A 19601-nucleotide genomic window follows, 5' to 3' on the forward strand; every position below is an offset into this window, starting at 1 on the left:
AAGGAGGTAAGTCCGTTAATCAAAAGGCATACCGGTCTATGATAGGGTCTTTACTTTATTTATGTGCTAGTAGACCGGATATTATGCTTAGTGTATGCATGTGTGCTAGATTTCAATCTGATCCAAGGGAGTGTCACTTAGTGGCCGTAAAGAGAATTCTTAGATATTTAGTCGCTACGCCTTGCTTCGGGATCTGGTATCCAAAGGGGTCTACCTTTGACTTGATTGGATATTCAGACTCCGACTATGCTGGATGTAAGGTCGATAGGAAGAGTACATTGGGGACGTGCCAATTCTTAGGAAGGTCCCTGGTGTCATGGAGTTCCAAGAAACAAACTTCTGTTGCCCTATCCACCGCTGAGACCGAGTACGTTGCCGCAGGACAGTGCTGCACGCAACTACTTTGGATGAGGCAAACCCTCAGGGACTTCGGCTACAATTTGAGCAAAGTCCCACTCCTATGTGATAATGAGAGTGCTATCCGCATGGCGGATAATCCTGTTAAACACAGCCGCACAAAGCACATAGGCATCCGGCATCACTTTTTGAAAGACCACCAGCAAAAGGGAGATATCGAAGTGTTTCATGTTAGCACCGAGAACCAGCTAGCCGATATCTTTACCAAGCCATTAGATGAGCAGACCTTTTGCAAGTTGCGTAGTGAGCTAAATGTCTTAGATTCGCGGAATTTGGATTGATTTGTAGCATACATGTGTTTATGCCCTTGATCATATTCCTTAATGCATTTTGTTGTTTATTTATGGTGCTCAAGTTGTACACGCACTCCCCGGACCTCACAAGTCCATTTGCAAGCGATGCACATATTTAGGGGGAGATGTGCTACAACTTGACCCTTTGAGACTAACTGTGTACTTGAGTTTGCTTAATTTAGTCTCAAAGGAGGTTTGAAAGGGAAAGGTGGACTTGGACCATGCAAGACTTCCACTGCACTCCGATAAGAGAGTAACTCACTCCAAGTTCATCTTTGTACTCTTATTGCCTTTTTACTCTTAGTTGAAGATTTTGGTGATGCAATGGGGTTAAAGGGCCAAAATTGAACCCGTTTTGGTGCTTGATGCCAAATGGGGAGAAAATAAGGCCAAAGCAATAAATGGATCAGCTACCACTTGTGAATTTTGAAAATAGTAGAGTTAGAGTTTTTGTTTGTCAAAATACTCTTTGTTGTCTCGTTTTATCAAAAGTTGGTCTCTTGTGGGGAGAAGGCTTAATTATGGGAAAAAGGGGGAGTTTTTGAATCCTTGATCAATTTCTCGTGAAATATCTCCCTTTATGTTTCAACATGTGTGTTTGACTTAGAGAAAGGAAATTGAGTTTGATTTGCAAAAACAAACCAAGTGGTGGCAAAGAATGATCCATATATGCCAAATTTGAATTAAAACAATTTTGAGTTCTTATTTGAATTGATTTTGCACTTGTTCTACTTGCTTTGTGTTGTGTTGGCATAAATCACCAAAAAGGGGGAGATTGAAAGGGAAATGTGCCCTTGGGCCATTTCTAAGTATTTTGGTGATTTAGTGTCCAACACAAGTGCCTAAGTGTTAAATGGTGGACAAAGTACAAATCAAGTATAAAGGTATGTTTCTCAGACTTAGTACATTATTTTAGAGACTAATGTATTGTGTCTAAGTGCTGGAAACAGGAAAAATCAAGTTGAAATTAAAGATGGCTTTGTTCAGCCAAAGTCAGCTCTGTCTGGGTGCACCGGACTGTCCGGTGGTGCACCGGACTGTGTCCGGTGCGCCAGGCTGGCTCAGGCGAACTTGCTGCTCTCGGGAAGTGATTAACGGCGTACGACTATAATTCACCGGACTGTCCGGTGAGCCAACGGTCGGCCGGGCCAACGGTCGGCCGCGCGATCCGCGCGAGACACGTGGCCGAGCCAACGGTCGGAAGGGGGCACCGGACAGTGTCCGGTGCGCCAACGGCTCCAAAGCGCCAACGGTCGGCTTCGCCAAAGAAGGAAAGAAATCCGCACCAGACAGTGTCCGGTGGTGCACCAGACTGTCCGGTGCGCCAGGCGACAGAAGGCAAGAATTGCCTTCCTGCAATGCATTCAACGACTCCTAGCTGCCTTGGGGCTATAAAAGGGACCCCTAGGCGCATGGAGGAGTACACCAAGCATTCTCTAAGCATTCCTAAGCACCAAGACTTCGATTCCGCGCATTTGATTCTTTGCGATAGCAATTAGAGCTCCATTTGAGTTGTGAACTCGCTGAGTTGTGTTGTGAGATCTTGTTGCGACTTGTGTGCGTGTTGGTACTCTGATTTCGTGTCTTGTGTGCGTTGCTCATCCCTTCCTTACTTTGTGCTTCTTTGTGAACATCAAAGTGTAAGGGCGGGAGGCTCCAAGTTGTGGAGATTCCTCGCAAGCGGGATATAGTAAAGTGAAAGCAAAACATCGTGGTATTCAAGTGGGTCTTTGGACCGCTTGAAAGGGGTTGTTTGCAACCCTCGTCCGTTGGGACGCCACAACGTGGAGTAGGCAAGTGTTAGACTTGGCCGAACCACGGGATAAACCACTGTGCCATCTCTGTGTTGATCTCTTTGTGGTTATCGTGTTGTGCAAGCTCTCCTCTCTAGCCACTTGGCTTCATTGTGCTAACTCCTAATCAAGTTTTTTGGATTAAGTTTCAAGTTTTTACAGGATCACCTATTCACCCCCCCCCCCCCTCTAGGTGCTCTCAGGCCTCTGCTTCGACCTCTTCATCATTAGGGGTGGAAACAGAGCTTTCAATCCATGCAGGAGGTGCGTGATGTGATCAATATTATCCATGTTTGATAAATGATGACAATGGTGATGGCCATGATATATGGTCAGTATTGTATTGATCTTTTTCCGAGTTTTAGGCTGTCATGTTGTTTGCTGGAATGGAGATATTTCATTGTTCACTTGGTTCATGTGACAGAGTTAATTACCTTATTTCTGTGCTTTCTTAGTACCTTTTTCTGAGATTTAAGTTGTAAATAACACTTCCCTAATCGTGTTGTCATTATAACTCAATGATATTATTAAAATCATATATAGAAGTCTATATATGGTACTGATGGTTGCAATGTAATGGTGAAATAGCTAGATTAAAATAACAAAATTTATGTATGGGTAGGTTCACAAATGGATTCCGAAACATTTTCTCATAACAATATAACACATATGTACATAAGTTATCATGTTATTATATGGTTCCGTTGCAACGCACGGGCACTCACCTAGTTTTATATTATATCGATAATAATTAATCAAAATTTTATGCCAAATAAATTTTACAATAGTTCAAAAGTTTCTTCTACCATTTCTTGAGTCAAAGTCATCATCGATTGTGTTGATATTAATCTTATCTAATATTTTTTTCTCAATAGGTAGGTGACCAAATGATTCAATCGTTCTTGAGAGATTGTAGACATCAAATAGTTCTTCAATTATTTTAACATCGAAAAACTCCTTTTATTTGATGCCACTATGACATGTATAGTAAATAAGATTAGATAAGTTATAAGGCAGTTTGCAGCAGTCTACCCAAAATTTACCCAAAAGCACTGTTTTGCATCGTTCTGCACTGCAGACTGTACTGTTCACATAATGGAGTTTGAATATGAGTATAGGTATGGGTAAGCTGCTGGAGATAGCCTAAAAACATTAGGATAGGAATCCATCTTATTGACATACTCAAATATCTCCGTAGAAACATGTGTGGTTCTGTCAAGCTTAACTTCAAAACTCTCAACTTAGAGATTAGATTGTTTAATTCAACATTAGCTATCATGTTAGCTATATAATGAATTGAGGCCCCTATGATTTGGGGGCCTAGGACGACCGCCCGAATGGTCCTATGCCCAGAGCCGACCCTAGGCCATATCGCGCTAAAGCAAGATCGATGGTGTCGACGTGATGGCGACCAGTGGGGTCGACGAGACAACAAAGGTAATATATTATTTTATTATTATAGTTTTGTTAAGATGCTACTACCTCCGTTCATGGGATCAGATCCCCTGATGTTAGGTCACTACGCGTGGGCCCTTGTCCCACGTGGCAGCAGTGACCGTGCGCGACGTCAGGGGATCCCAAGCCCCATTCATATGTCTTCTCTCAACTTCGATCGATTATACCAAATGTTTTATAAAACTAGTGTATACCACGCGACCTGCACACGTTGTCAAATTAGATGTATACAAAAGTTATGTGTTTTTGAATAACACAATGGATAAGCACACATAAGTGGAAATCATTGATGCAAAGGGAAACCATAAATATATGAGTAACAATACAATCTATTAAGTTCCAAATTTGTTAGTGGCAATTGGCATATAAATATTAATATTTATTGGAACGTACTGTGTTAGTGCACCGTTTTCACAAGGCATAACACATTAATCAAATATAAGACCTGAATAACAGTGAGGTATGCCAATAGATCACATAAAAAATTCATAAGCATAAATGTCATCGACCAGATAGGTAGTATTCCCTCCATTCTAAAATATAGTTTTTTCTTGCACTCTTTTCCGTCCACATTCATTCGAAGGATAATGAATATAGACATATATATAAACTACATTTATAGATTTCTTAATGAATATATGTTTAGTCTAAAAGAATTGTTTTTTGGGACGACGGGAGTACATAAAACTCACATGTAGAGGAGAAAAAGGAAAAAAAAAGTCATGTTAACAACGGTGGAAATCAATAAGCACACATGTGGAAATCCTCAATGTAAATGGAAACTATAAATGTAAGAGTAACAATATAGTCGACTAAGTTCCAAAACTTGTTAATGACAATTGTCATGCAAATATTAATATGTATGATGAGATCGAATGTGGTAATTGGAAAACTTGTTCCAGAACGAAAAGTTTCATTTGCATGATGAGATCAAATATGGTAATTGGAAACTAAGAAAGCCTAGGTGGTGTTATTTCTTTGCATGGGACATTTAAACTAATGGAACTATTACTATTGCATATGTGCTTGAAACAGGAACACATGACATTAATTAATAGTTTTGGTATGCACCTGTTACCACCAAACACCGAACTTAGAGTCGCAGGCATTACATACTTGATGAAGAATATGCCACCAACTCTTCCAGGGTGTGGTATCCGCAACTTCGTTGAAAACTACAAGTAAATAGTTTTGGTATGCAGTTCAAGTAATTTCAGTATGGAGTCCTTCAATAACGTGTTGGGGGAAATGGTAAAAACATACGAAAGGATGTTCCTAATTGTTATTGGAACATGCTTTCAAGAAGTATGTAGAGATGATGTTCACAATTATTTTTGGAAAACATACTCACAAGGCTTAAAAAACAATAACTTTGTTGTGCATTGCATTGCACCACTCTTCTCCATTGAGTAAGGCAGAAAAAACAAATGGGGACACAATAATAGCATCTTTTATTATGTTTAAGGGGGTGTTTGGTTGCTCCTGCTAAAGTTTAGCCCAGGTCACATCAAGCGTTTGACTTTTAAATAGGAGTATGAAATATAGACCCAACCAACTGGACTAGATTCGTCTCGTCTTTTAATCTTCGGCTGACAAATTAGTTTTATAATCCGACTACATTTAATACCCGGAACGGAGGTTCAAACATTCGATGGGACAGGGGCTAAATTTTAGCGGGGTGTAACCAAACACCCCCTAAATCTGTTACGGGATAAGGAAAAATAAAATAGAATAATGCAAACGCATACATGATTATTAGACCACAAGACATAAGAGGGTTATATGAGCACAATTACTTTGGATGAGGCAAACCCTCAGGGACTATGGCTACAAATTGAGCAAAGTTTCTCTCCTATGTGATAATGAGAGTGCAATCCGTATGGCGGATAATCCCATCGAACACAGCCGCACTAAGCACATAGACATTCGGTATCACTTTCTGAGGGATCACCAACAAAGGGGGATATCGAGATAGCTTATGTTAGCACCAAAGAACAATTAGCCGATATCTTTACCAAACCATTAGATGAGAAAACCTTTAGCAAACTTAGGAAAGGGCTAAATATACTTGATTCTCGGAACTTTGATTGAAACATTGCACACATAGCTCATTTATATACCTTTGATCATATCTCTTTCATTTTTGGTACAAATGCATAATTCTTATTATTTATGTACCAAGGCTATGACTAATGTGTTTTCAAGTGTATTTCTATGCTAAGTCGTAGATTGAAATGGGAAATGGAGTCTTCGGCGAAGACAAGGCTTCCACTCCACTCTATCGGTATCATTTACCCTTCGCCATTACTCCACATCACTCCAGATTGGTATAATCTTCACTCATATTTTATTTACCAATGGAGGAGAAAATACAAAGGGCTCACAAAGTCTCCGTTTTTGGCGATTAATGCCAAAGGGGGAGAGAGTATTAGCCCAAAGCAAAAGGACCGCACCACCACCTAATTTCAAAATTTTCGAAATAAAGTTTTCAATTGGTATCTTGTAATCATTTTAATTGATATATTTCAAATTGATATGATATTTTCAATTGGTATAAGTTTTTCAAAAACTAGCATCTCATTATATTTCTAATTGGTGTCTATTGAAACCCTCCTAAAAACTAAGAGGAGAATTTCATTCAGGGGGAGTTTTGTTTAAGTCAAAGGGAAAAGCATTTGAAACAGGGGGAGAAAATTTCAAATCTTGAAAATGCTTCTCGAAATTTTATTCATATACCTTTGACTATTTGCAAAAAGACTTTAAAAAGATTTTCCAAAAGAATTTGCAAAAACAAAACAAGTGGTGCAAGCGTGGTCCAGAATGTTAAAATAAAAAGAAAGCAAACCATGCATATCTAGTAAAAGTTAAAATTGGTTCAATTCTAAGTAACCTATGCACTTACCTTATGCAAACTAGTTCAATTCTGCACTTATATATTTGCTTTGGTTTATGTTGGCATCAATCACCAAAAAGGGGGAGATTTAAAGGGAAATAGGGTCTAACCTTTTTCCTATAAATAATTTTGGTGGTTGAATGCCCAACACAAATAATTGGACTAACTAGTTTGCTCTAGATTATATATTATACAGGTGCATAAAGGTTCAAGACAAACCAATAAAAGATCAAAGTTAGGGTTTAAAAGAAAGGAGCAAAAGAAACCGAAGAGTACCCTGGTCTAGCGCACCGGACTGTCCGGTGTGCCACCGGACAGTGTCTGGTGCACCAGGGCTGTACAACTCCAAACGCTTCACCTTCGGGTTTCTGATGTCGCGCTCCGCTATAATTCACCGGACTGTCCGGTGTGCCACCGTACTGTCCGGTGCACCAGCGGAGCAATGGCTAGCCAGCGCAACGGTCGGCTGCAAAGGTCGCCTGCAACGCTACAGTGCGCGGACAGTTCGCGCAGAAGTCAGAGCAGCCACCAGAGGCGCACCAGACAGTGCACAGTACCTGTCCGGTGCAGCACCAGACTGTCCGGTGGCACAAGAAGACAAAGCTTCAACGGTCAAACCCTAACGGTTGGGTGACGTGGCTGGTCCGGTGCGCCCATCGACAGCAGCCACCCCCAACGGTTGAATTGGTGGTTGAGGGCTATAAATACCCACAACCACCTCCACTCCAACCTCCAAGCATTCAACACATCTCATTCAATACAAGTGCAATAGACTCCACTCCAAATACACAATTCAAGTGATCGATCCACTCAAAGTCCCCAACTCAACTCTAGCGCATTATGACTTGTGAGAGGATCATTTGTGTTTCTTTGTTGCACTTGTTTGCTTGGCTTGGCTTTCTTTTCTTTCTCACTTCTTACTCTCAAGCTTTGTAAGCGAGACAAGAGACACCAATTGTGTGGTGATCCTTGCGGGGTCTAAGTGACCCGTGAGATTAAGGAATAAGCCTCACTCGGTCTAGGTGACCGTTTGAGAGAGAGAAAAGGGTTGAAAGAGACCCGGTCTTTGTGAGCACCTCAACGGGGACTAGGTTCTTTGGAACCGAACCTCGGTAAAACAAATCATCGTGTCATCCGTTTTATTTTCTTGGTTGATTTGTTTTCCCCTCTATCCAGGACTTGACATTTGTTCTAACGCTAACCCCGTATTGTAGTGTGCTTAAAGTTGTAAATTTCAGTTTCCGCCTATCCACCCCCTTCTAGGCGACTTTCACTTAGCTATGTGATAATTTTGATTTTTGATCATGGCAAGTTGATCATCAATAGCTTCAACATCTATATCTTTACATCTAGTGCAAATGGAAACATGCTCGACAGTAGATGTAGATGGTTTGCAAACATTTAATTCTTCTATTTTAGCATTTAATATGGCATTCTCATTTCTAAGATAGGAAATAGAATCATTGCAAACATTCAATTCTTTAACCTTAGAAACTAAACTAGCATTTTCATTTCTAAGACTAGAAATTGAATCATGACAAATGCTAAGCTCCTTAGTTTAGTTTTCACATTTTTATAATTCCTGAGCATAAGCATTTTTCAGTTTAACAAATTTTTTGTTTTCTTTAATAAGGAAGTCCTCTTGGCTATCCATGAGTTCATCTTTTTCATTAATGGCTTCTATTAATTTATTTAATTTTTTCTTTTGGTCCATGTTAAGGTTGGCAAAGAGAGACATTAAATCATATTCATTATCGCTAGAGCTACCCTCATCACTAGATGTTGTATATTTGGGGTGGCTCTAGAGTGTACCTTCTTCTTCTTGCCGTCCTTAGCCATGAGACACTTGTGGCCGACGTTGGGAAAGAGAAGTCCCTTGTTGACGGTGATGTTGGCGGCATCCTCGTCGGAGAAGGAGTCGGTGGTGGCATATGTGGGAATCGCCGCCCTTCTTCTTGTAGTATTTCTTCTTCTCTTTCTTCTTCCCCTTCTTGTCTTCGTCCCTGTCACTTTCACTAGAAATTGGACATTTAACAATAAAGTGACTGGACTTACCACACAGGTAGCACACCTTCTTGGAGCGGGACTTGTAGTCCTTCCCCTCCTTTGCTTGAGGATTTGGCGGAAGCTCTTGATGATGAGCACAATTTCCTCGTTGTCGAGGTTGGAGGCGTCAATTGGAATCCTACTTGGTGTAGACTCCGTCTTCTTCTCTTCCGTCACTTTGAATGTGATGGGTTGTACCTCGGGTGTCGAGGTGGTGCCTTGCTCTAAGTTGACGATGTGTTTGGAGTCTTTGATCATAATTTCAAAGCTCATAAACTTGCCAATGACTTCCTCGGGAGACATTAGTTTGTATCTAAGATCCCCACGTATTAATTGTACTTGAGTAGAATTACGAAAAACAAGGGATCTTAGAACAACCTTGATCATTTCATGGTCATCCCATTTGGTGCTCCCGAGGTTGCGCACTTGGTTGACCATTATCTTGAGCCGATTGTACATGGCTTGTGGCTCTTCTCCTTTGTCGAGGACGAATCGACCGAGTTCTCCCTCGATCGTTTCGCGCTTGGTGATCTTGGTCACCTCGTCCCCTTCGTGCGCGATTTTGAGGATGTCCCAAATTTCTTTGGCGCTCTTTAGTCCTTGCACCTTGTTATACTCCTCTCGACACAAGGAGGCGAGGAGTATAGCCGTGGCTTGGGAGTTAAAGTGCCTAATTTGGGCGGCCTCGTCCTAGTCATAGTCTTTGTCCCCCACCTTAGGTACCTGCGCTCCATACTCAACAATATCCCAAATACTTTCGTGGAGTGAGGTTAGATGGTGCCTCATTTTATCACTCCACATACAATAATCTTCACTATCAAAATATGGTGGTTTAACTAGGGGAACAAAAAGTAATGGAGCGTGCTTTGAAATACGACGCTTAGAAGCGATGGACAAGTCGGAGCTTGATGTGGACGGTGACGAAGAGTCGGTCTCGTAGTAGACCACCTTCTTCATCTTCTTCTTCTTGTCACCTTTCCGATGCGACTTGATGCAGGAAGAGGATTCCTCCTTGTGTTGGTTGCCGGACTCCCTTGAGAGAGTCCTCCCCGAGCTTGCGGACTTGTCGCTGGTCATGATCTCCCTCTTGGCGTGATCTCCAGACATCACTTCGAGTTGGTTAGGCTCTTAATGAAGCACTGGCTCCGATACCAATTGAAAGTCGCCTAGAGGGATGTGAATAGGCGAAACCTGAAATTTATAAACTTAAGCACACACTAAGGTCGGAGGTTAGCGTTAGAATTAAATTCAAGTCCGAAAGAGAGGGGAAAACAAATCAAACAAGAACCAAGACGAGTGAACACGATGATTTGTTTTACCGAGGTTCGGTTCCAAAGAACCTAGTCCCCATTGAGGAGGTCACAAAGATCGGGTCTATTTCAACCCTTTCTCTCTCTCAAACGGTCACTTAGACCGAGTGAGCCTTCTCCTTAATCAATCGGGTCACTAAGACCCCGCAAGGACCACCACACGCTTAGGTGTCTCTTGCTTTGATTACAAGTCACTTGAGAACAAGAATGAGAAAGGAAGAAAGGCAATCCAAGAAACAAGAGCGCAAAAGAACACGAACACACACTCTCAAGTCACTAAATGGTTGAGATGAATTCTAGACTTGGAGAGGGTTTGATCTTTGGAAATGTGTCTTCGAGTGAATGCACTAGCTCTTGTATTGAATGTGATCTCTAAAAACTTGGATGCCAAAGGTTGTGGTGGTTAGGGGGTATTTATAGCCCCCAACCATCTTGTAGCCGTTGGTGGAGGCTGCTGTCGATGGGCGCACCGGACAGTCTGGTGCGCCGCCATGTCACCCAACCGTTAGGGTTTGGAGCTAGGTCGACCGTTGGAGCTTTGTCTTCTTGCGGCACCGGACAGTCCGGTGCCACACCGGACAGTCCGGTGCCACTCTGACTTCCTGCTCTGACTTCTGTCGTGACACTGTTTACTTTGTAGAGTCAACCGTTGGCGCAGATAGTCATTGCTCCGCTGGCTCACCGAACAGTCCGGTGGCACACCGGACAGTCCGGTGAATTATAGCAGAGCGCGCCCTAGAATTCCCGAGAGTGGCTGGTTTGGAGTTGTACGGCTTGGTGCACCGGACACTGTCCGGTGGCACACCGGACAGTCCGGTGCGCCATTTATTTTACAGCACACTCAAGTTCTTGCTCCGGTTTTTTATCGAGTCCCTATCTTGATTTATTTATTGTTTTGTGTTGAACCTTATGCACCTGTAATACATGAATTCTAGACAAACTTGTTAGTCCATATGTTTGTGTTGGTCGTCAACCACTAAAATTAATTATAGGAAATGGTTAACCCAATTTCCCTTTCACTCATCATTGAAGAGCATGTTCCACACACACCGGAAGAAATTCCCTCGTACATCGTTAGTCATCAGACACGTACCACCATATGCTCTTGCTTAAACAAAAATACAAGTGTGTGTTTGTGAAGAGAATTAAAGGCAGACCGACACAAAAGCTACCTTGACGGTGACGAGGATGACGAACTGGTCATTGTTGTCGGTCCTCCTCTGCGTCACCTCCGGCGCTAAGATGACGCCACAGTCATCGATATAATAGTCGTCGAACGCGCGCGACATGGCGAGTACCGATGATTCTTGGCTGGGCTGCCAAACGAAGTGCACCCCGGGCTCATCAGCGAGGTAGTACCCCTGGTCGTTGCACCACCAGATGCGCTACTCCTCTACATACATCATGTTCGAAGACACTCACACATCGTCAGCAACGACCATCGTCCCAGCACACAAGTATTCATGGCTGGTCAGTTGTGACTTACATGGCAGGTTGGGCTTCAGGTGGACGATGAATTGGACGGCGTGATGGCGTCGTCGTCGGATGCGGTGCCCAGAACAACCTTAGAGTCGCTGACGTTGGCGACGACCATGTGGTCCCCCTGCTTGATGATGGATAGCGTGGTGCAGCCGCTCTGCACCGCGTCCAAACGGCAGCTGCGCCGGAGCTTGTCGTACACAGCGGCGCATGCGGCCACGTAGGACAGCTTCTAGAGGTCAAACTAGCAGTCATAAGGCTTCTTCTCGTCGTCGATGAGCGACATCAAGATTTTTTTTATGAAAACAAATACTGACACCAAACTACCATACACACACTTGCGGTAAGTAAAAATATGAAGTGACAAAGACCTAATTGTACAAAAGTTTACCTAATAGTGAACACCTGAATAACACCCCAAATACAAGAAACCACATACAAAAGCAGGTTAGTAAAGAATTACTTGCAGTTTATGGATATTATGCACAGCAAGAACACAGCTCAGGTGCATATTATCAGTTAGATGGTGTGCGTGTGCCTAACCGCACAGGCACAACCTCTTCAGTACAAAAATTTGGATGGACAGATTATTTATCTAATACTGAGTTGCAGAAGGTGAACTGACGCATTCATAAAAAAGACACCTTCATTCAGTTACACATTTGGTTACTGGGTCCTTCAGAGCCCAAACAACCGATCGGGAAATGCATAGGAAGGAGTGAGCAGCAATCCTTGTTGCTGATGACAAAGACCAACCTCTATTCAAAACGGCCAACTCTGAGAATAGTGCCACACAGATTCTCTAAAGAACAACAATATTCTTTCGCCATTAAAAAACAAGAGCTTTGAGGACCGGCTAAAAAAGCATTTTGGATTAAAGAGAAAGACCTGCCCCATCGTGTTGTTGGGGGAGCTCAAGAACGTGGCAAAGACCACTTGGGGCCAGACGCTGGGGCGGAGCTCGGCCTGGGCGGAACAGGGGCGGGGTGGAGCTCGGCATCGGCGAATGGGGCGAGGGCGACGATCGGACATGGGCGCTTCTAGGCGGAGTAGCGTGGCCAGGCGAACCACTATGCGCGTGGAGCAGATCTCAGGCAACCGCTATGGCATCTTATCCCGTGCGTCGACGAGGAAAGATGAGGTGGGTGGTAAGCCCAAAGCTTCCAGGAGCCGTGGATGCATACGCTGGCTGCAGATGGAGGGACGCGTTTACGCCAACAGTTGCTATTAAGGATAAAAACGGACAGAAAACCCCCTCTTCCATTTCCGTATCCATATTTTATCATTGGAAACGGGATCGGGTCCGGAATAGTCGGGAACGGAAACGAGAGCGGGATAAACGGAATTGCGAAAACGAACGGAAACGGAAATACTAACGAAAACTCATAATTTAATACAAATATAAATGTTATTGATGTTTGACTAATGATTGATTGTCAGAACAATAATATAAAACAAATAAATATAGAGAGGCAACATTCTATTGTTGTTTGGTTGCTAAATGTGTACATTTAGCTACATCCGATGTTGTTTAAGACTTTAAATCACTTGTCATTTGAAAAGAGCCGGTGGTTACAATGGACAATTGTACTATAATTTGTCACCTAAATACACGAGGATTTAGTTTATATACTAATGCATATTAGGCTCGTCCCATATTTATCAAATACGGAATAAATACGGGTTCAATCCGGGAAAAAACGGGATCCCGCAAAAAACAGACGGAATAAGCCATCTTCCGTTTTCGTCCTGTTTCCATATTTTTCCGTAAATACGGAAACGGTCGGGTCAAATGTAGAAAACGGTACGGGTCGAGACAAGATTTTTTCCGTCCGTTTTCAACCCTAGTTGCTATACGATCCGACGACAAATATTAAATAAGGCGACGTGGACACCTAGATAGAGCCTGTTTTAAACGGACTTTCATATGTAAGAAATTTTATAACATAAAAGTAAAATATCTAGATTCATCGTTACTTGAACTATCATAATAATATTAATTCGTTTAGTTTAAAATAATTTAATTTTATAAATTGTTGACTAAAGTTTAAATAGTTTGACCTAGAGAAATCTAAAACGATTAACTTATGTGGACCGACGGATGGAGTAGGTCCCATTGCGTAGGGTTCCATTGATACCTACTTATTAGCCGCCATGCATAGGATTGAAAATAAATTTGGATTCACGATCATCATAAAACTAACGGTAATGATTGAGATCAACGAACATAAACCATGCAAATGTTCTCTAATGATTGAGTACGTCCGTCTACGTAATCGTACAGTAATTAAAGGAGGAAGAAGCTCATCATGCATGTACACTGCTTTTACAAGTAAAGAGCTGCGTGAATTGAGTGCCTTTTCCTCACGCCAAGAAAGTTCGCTTATTAGCACATCGGTAAACGGCGGGGCTATATGTCAGAGAATCGTACAAAAATAATAAATTGCCAAAAAGACAAGAGAATTGGTAAATTAAAGCCGAGTACTGCAGTACTTTTGTGCAGTAGCAGTACTAGTGTGTGTGGACTGTGGTCTGTGGAGCATGCAAGGCCGAAAATAAGCACCTAATCTCTACTAATTATTAAGAGTCTAATGTAGACTATAGCCGTGCCCCCACTCCCTCCTATACGCGCATGCAATTCTCGTCCGCGCGTGGCTACGCATGCAGTGCATGCAATCCTCGTCCCCACGTGGCACCCATGCAACCACCCAGTCTGCATGCAATCCTTTCGCTCCATGCAAAACTTGTATGTGTGCATCCGTACAAGTATGTAAATGTGAATGTCATTTGAACCATGGTTGTTTGCTTTAAAGTCACATCTATCTAGCCAACATGACACATATATTTTTCGTTTTATATTTTATACTCAAGTATAATATAGACTTTTATTAAAAAAATAGGGGAAAAATTAAAACCGGGTCGTGTTCCGGCCAAACATGATACTTTTTACGTGAGTTTGCTACCTCGATACTTTATATGATTTTATTTGCGTTTAATATCAATTATAACTATGATAACTAATTTTTAGTCGTTTTGTACCGAAAATATAGATTGGTCAAGTCATTTAGTAAAACAACATATCACACATACTTGCAAATTGTTTTCACATCATAATGAAATATATATCCATGTGCAAATTAGCAAGTCAATTTTTAAAATAGTTCGGTTCAGAACTTTATGCGAAAGAATGTTGGCTCTATGTCTGCTTATACGAAAGAATGTTGTCTCTTCCCTTTCTTATAGGAGGGTGAAATAAGTTTTACTAGCAGCGTCATACCGGAGGTGCCAGTAGCCTCAGTGTGTTAGTCGCTTCTCAAGATGGCCTCACTGGCAGCAAAATGTTCCTTGATGAGTTGACTCGCGTGCTTGACTGGGATTGTACTTTATCTCTTCTGTCAGCTAAGCTCTGGTGAATTCCTCCGGCATCAACATTAGCACGATGGTTCGTCCAACCGAGCATGTCCTCGATTCACAAAACTATATAGTTGGGAACCTCATAGGTAGATTCATAGTAGTTAACAGTTTGCTTAAACAAATTGACGTGGTTGTTTGATCTACGCAAAAGATGGCGCTGGTTGTTGGTTTTAATAGTGAAATGTCATCCTAACCATTTAACTAGCTATATCCAACATATTATGTATTTATTTCTCTAAATATTGTCAGTTGCTCTCCAATACAAATTACATGGTTGCCTCACTATCTGTTTTTAAAAAACTTTTGGGGGGTAAAATCAAACTAAAATTCGGCGATGGCTCGTCCCCTTGCAATCGGTCTTCTACCTTTCAGTTTCTCCTCCTTAGCGTGGCTTTGCATCAATCTGTGCAGAGAATTAAAGAAGATGTCTCCTCCGATCTTGAGAATTTTTTTGGATGACCTAATATATTATGAGCTAAACTTTGCCAGCATTTTATCCTTTCCTCAGTTCCTCTACATGTAATTTCAGCTCGTCGCGAAATGAAGGAGGCGAGGAACCACTACCACACGCAGGGCTCCTCGCGCGGCGGCGGCGGCACCGCTGCCAAGCGCGACCTGATGTTACAGTGGGGCAACCGGAAGCGTCTGCGCTGTGTCAAGGTGCAGCGCCGCAACGAGGCCGCCGAGAAGGCCGCCATCAGCCAGCGCCGCAACGAGGCCGCAGCTACCCATCACCACCCAACCGGCCACACCCACCAGCACCACCGTGTTCTCAGGTTTGTGCCTTTCTCTAATTTGTTTCTTTTTTATCATTTGTGCCTTTGTGGTGTCGATGTGCCCATTGCGTGTGTCGGCTCTCAGCATGATTGCTTTGTTTTGATGGCTACCTGTCTTTATGTAACTAATGTAGAAATCATGTCAAAACACATTTCCCCACAACAAAAAAGATAAGAGGACCATATTTGTAAGCTAAAATAATTTTGATAGTCACAACTCACCATCTCCTTTCGATAGCCTTAGGATCCCCTTTTTATAATTTTGATCTTACAATACAAAATTGTTCTACGGAGGTCATGGTATATCATCATATTATGTATTCAACTTAGGGTTTACCTATTTTGATTAATAGTTACATTGAACTAAATTTTGGTCGTTTAAAATGGCAGATTTCGACATTTGTTATGATTGTTGAGTTGATTCTTGATAGCATCACTAAACAATGACCTATGTGTATACAATTGTCCCACGTTACAATGCACGGGCATATAGTAATTGTTTAATTCATGGGTTGTTTCTTTGTTTACTAGTACTGTATGGGATGGTAGACAGTAGACTGGTAGCTTGATATAAGTGCGGCAGCCGCTAGGCCTCCTCTCCTCAGCATTTCAGCACCCAGTTCGGCGTTGCACATGTGACCCGGGCACCCGGCCCCCAGCCCCCAGCTCCCGACCATTTCTGCACATCTACAGCTCGCGAGCTCAGCACCAGAACACGCCAGGCCAGCCCAACCTCTCCAAGAACCCAAGCAGCAGCCCCCGACCGACCGGCCATGCCAAGGGCCATCGGCGGTGGTGCGGCCTACAAGGGCGGAATCAAGGGCTACTGGAAGCGCCGCGGCTACGACCGGATCGACGCGGCCGCGGCGCAGCGCCGCCCGCGCCTCCCTACAGCGGAGCTTGGCGGCGGCGAGGCGCATCCTCAGCCAGCGGGTGGTCGGCGCCGCCGCGGGTGGCGCGTTCGCCGGCGAGCGGGCGTCCTCGGCCGGCGCCTCCTCCGCGCGCTCTCCCCGCGGCGGCTGCTGGCGCGGCTCCGCGACGCCTACGTGAACGCCATGCTCCGCCTCGCGTCCTCCGCCGCCGTGGCCGGCTACGGCGGCGCCGGGCCCTACTGCACCGCCGCCGACCCGTTCGCCCGGCCGCGCCCGCTCACCAGGGAGTACGACGAGAAGGCGCTCGTCGAGATCTACAGGTCCATCCTCGCGCGCGGCGAGGCCGGGCCAGTGGTCGCCGCCGCGCGGCTGCCCGCGGTGCTCTGAGGAGCTGATGACGACGGGGACGGACGGGCGCTGGCACGCACGCGCGCTGGGAGCCTGGCCGGCCCTGCTGGCGCGCTCCGTCTACTCTCCTTGCCTCATGCAAGGCTCGTGTACGCTAGAATCTCGCTTTCATGTAGCGCACAGAATTTGCATGTCGGATGAAAAGTTTCAGGTGGTCATTATTCCGGTACCAAGTACTTCGAACCTGTGAATTGTTCCCCAAGGATTTGGAACGAAGAACACTAGTACAGAATGAAACTCTCTGCCGACGGTTCTACACATATCCTCGCTGTTAATTTTTAGAGGAATTCCACCAGTGTAAAAAGTAGCTAGGTGAAGGTCACGAGCTTCACTAGTGTATAAATGGCACGTTCATTCAATAACCGCATGTAAAATTATTTCAAGAAATTCAAAATTTCTCTACTATATCACTACTAGTAAAACAATAGTATTTACTTTATTTGTACATAGACAACAACCATGCCATACATATATGTACATCAAAGTTTTGTGGTACTAACGAGTTCTATAAATCCCTCTAACAATAAAATCAATTTAGGGCCTATTTGGAACCACCTGGTAGTTTTCTTAAAACCAAGAAACTAGCCACTCTTAGCTTAAAAATAAAAATTGGTTTATTAAAAACATGATTGCTTCCAAAACAGGATCTTAGTCTAGCAATATATTTCTAATCGAAAACCCACCGGTGTATATATATGTAATGTACATAGCGGTGATTCTTGGTTGGTCCGGATCCACATATTTTAGGGTATGCGGAATTCGTGTGAGAATCGTAACATTTTTTTTTCTTCTGAATCCTACAGAATTACAGTTTTATAAAATATAAAATGGGCAAAGTTAATACCGAGACAGAGATACTACTAGTGTGTCTAGAGAGAGTCGTGTTCGAAACTTGAAGGCTATTGATACGCAAATACAATACTGCTATTGATACGCAAGATACTGTGTCTAGAGGTAGTCATGTTCGCTACGAATTTAATTGATCGGCTTCTGCTTTTTTTTACAGTATTTTATCTCTACAGATAGATTGCAGCAGCTGTAGCTTTAATCTAGTACCAGTCAACAGCCACTAGTATACGTCACAATGCAAAGCTGGCCTCGTTAGCAGCCCTTCATTCTATTTATTTTATTGTCACGTAATACGTCTCGCTTCCCGTGATTCGCTCCGGACAAAAAATGTGGAAGGATCGTCGAGCATGATCTGATCAATGATTGTAGTACCCAGTAGTTGCAGGTCAACCGAAGTCGAGCTTCCCACGTAAGGCGTGATGCTTCCTTGTGCTGGGTGCGTACTGGTAGTATATGTATACCTCAGAACGGTGACACGTCACGCTCGTTGGTTACATCTGCTCTGCCTCTACGACTAGCAGACAACTCGGGTAGCAGAAGATTCAGAGACTGAAGCCTACGAGGTATATTCCAAGTTTTACTGAGTAATAAGGGCGGGGTTTGGTTCCGCTAAGTGCTGATTTAGTGATGAGAGATAATGGGAGATTGGAGGGAATCGAGAGAGAAATTAGTTCATTTCCTGCTTAATCTCGTCAAATCCTCCCGTGATTCTTTTGTCACCAAATCAACCCTAAGGGTGTGTTTGGTTGAGGAGTGTAGAAGAATGGAGCGACTTTATTTCTATTTTTTGGATGTTTGGTTTCCACAAAAGAGGAACATAATAGTTCTTGGAGTCTACATATAGAAATTTAATATAGATAGTTGGAATGCTCCCGCTCAACAAAAAACAACCGGACGCGAGCGCTCTACTCCCTCTCTTACCATCTACACTCGTATGACTCCCCAACCAAACAGAGAACGAAGTGGCTTCACTTTATTCTACTCTCCAACCAAACAAAAAAAATGGAGCAACTCTGTTCTGTTTAACAAACACGGAATAGAACGGCTCTATTCTCAAAAACTAGAATGGAGTTGTTCCGTTCTAGTTGACTCTCCAACCAAACGCACCCTAAATCGTTCAGTTCCTATTTTTGGAACGGATGGAGTATAGTCTAATCATAATACACAGATAAAGACGATGTTACGAGACAAATTTATTGAAGCTAATGGAGTATATATTTAGTAATTATAATTAATATTCAGATATTTGATATGACACGAACTAAATTTTACTTAAGGAGACCAAACACCTTCTAAGTATGTGAATGAGTTGGTAGAACTGGAAAGCACCCAGCAGCTACCGTGAATATGTGATCTTTGGTTTGGTGGCGCCCCCTTGGCACTAGGCACCTCCCCAACCGCACCGGATAATGGGAAGCTGTGTTGGGCAACCCATATTCGACTTGCCCGGCGCCTGCCATCCCGCACCGCCCCGACCAAGGACGCATCCCTACTACCAAGTGCCAAAACCAAAAACCCATCCCAATGCCTACCACCATCAACAGCTTACAGAATCACCGGGCGTCAGTAGTGCGCGATGGCGACCGCCGCCGGATG

At 43.3% G+C, this 19601-nt stretch overlaps 2 protein-coding genes across 2 annotated transcripts; one reads left to right on the forward strand and one right to left on the reverse strand.

The window, feature by feature from the left end:
• Window positions 1–11286: 11286 nt before the first annotated feature.
• Window positions 11287–12679, reverse strand: LOC100273002 (uncharacterized). Its single transcript, NM_001147452.1, has 2 exons — window positions 11694–12679; window positions 11287–11600 (listed from the first exon to the last, which is right to left on the reverse strand). The coding sequence occupies exons 1-2, from the start codon at window positions 11939–11941 to the stop codon at window positions 11552–11554; spliced, it is 297 nt and encodes a 98-aa protein (NP_001140924.1). The 5' UTR covers window positions 11942–12679; the 3' UTR covers window positions 11287–11551.
• Window positions 12680–16474: 3795 nt separating this feature from the next.
• On the forward strand, window positions 16475–17413 carry LOC100277719 (Binding protein). The gene has a single exon (NM_001151215.2). It carries the CDS (start codon window positions 16650–16652, stop codon window positions 17133–17135), a length of 486 nt encoding a protein of 161 aa, NP_001144687.2. The 5' UTR covers window positions 16475–16649; the 3' UTR covers window positions 17136–17413.
• The last annotated feature ends 2188 nt before the right edge of the window (window positions 17414–19601 follow it).

The sequence above is a fragment of the Zea mays genome, chromosome 6, assembly GCF_902167145.1.
Source record: "Zea mays cultivar B73 chromosome 6, Zm-B73-REFERENCE-NAM-5.0, whole genome shotgun sequence".
Classification (NCBI taxonomy): domain Eukaryota; kingdom Viridiplantae; phylum Streptophyta; class Magnoliopsida; order Poales; family Poaceae; genus Zea; species Zea mays.

Bases quoted from the DNA above. Each gene is read 5' to 3' on its own strand.
- LOC100273002 (NM_001147452.1), bottom strand. From the start codon at position 11,941: ATGACTGCTAGTTTGACCTCTAGAAGCTGTCCTACGTGGCCGCATGCG. The intron at 11,601-11,693 runs GTAAGTCACAAC...TGATGTATGTAG, and splicing joins CCTGAAGCCCAACCTGCCAT to AGGAGTAGCGCATCTGGTGG.
- LOC100277719 (NM_001151215.2), top strand. From the start codon at position 16,650: ATGCCAAGGGCCATCGGCGGTGGTGCGGCCTACAAGGGCGGAATCAAG.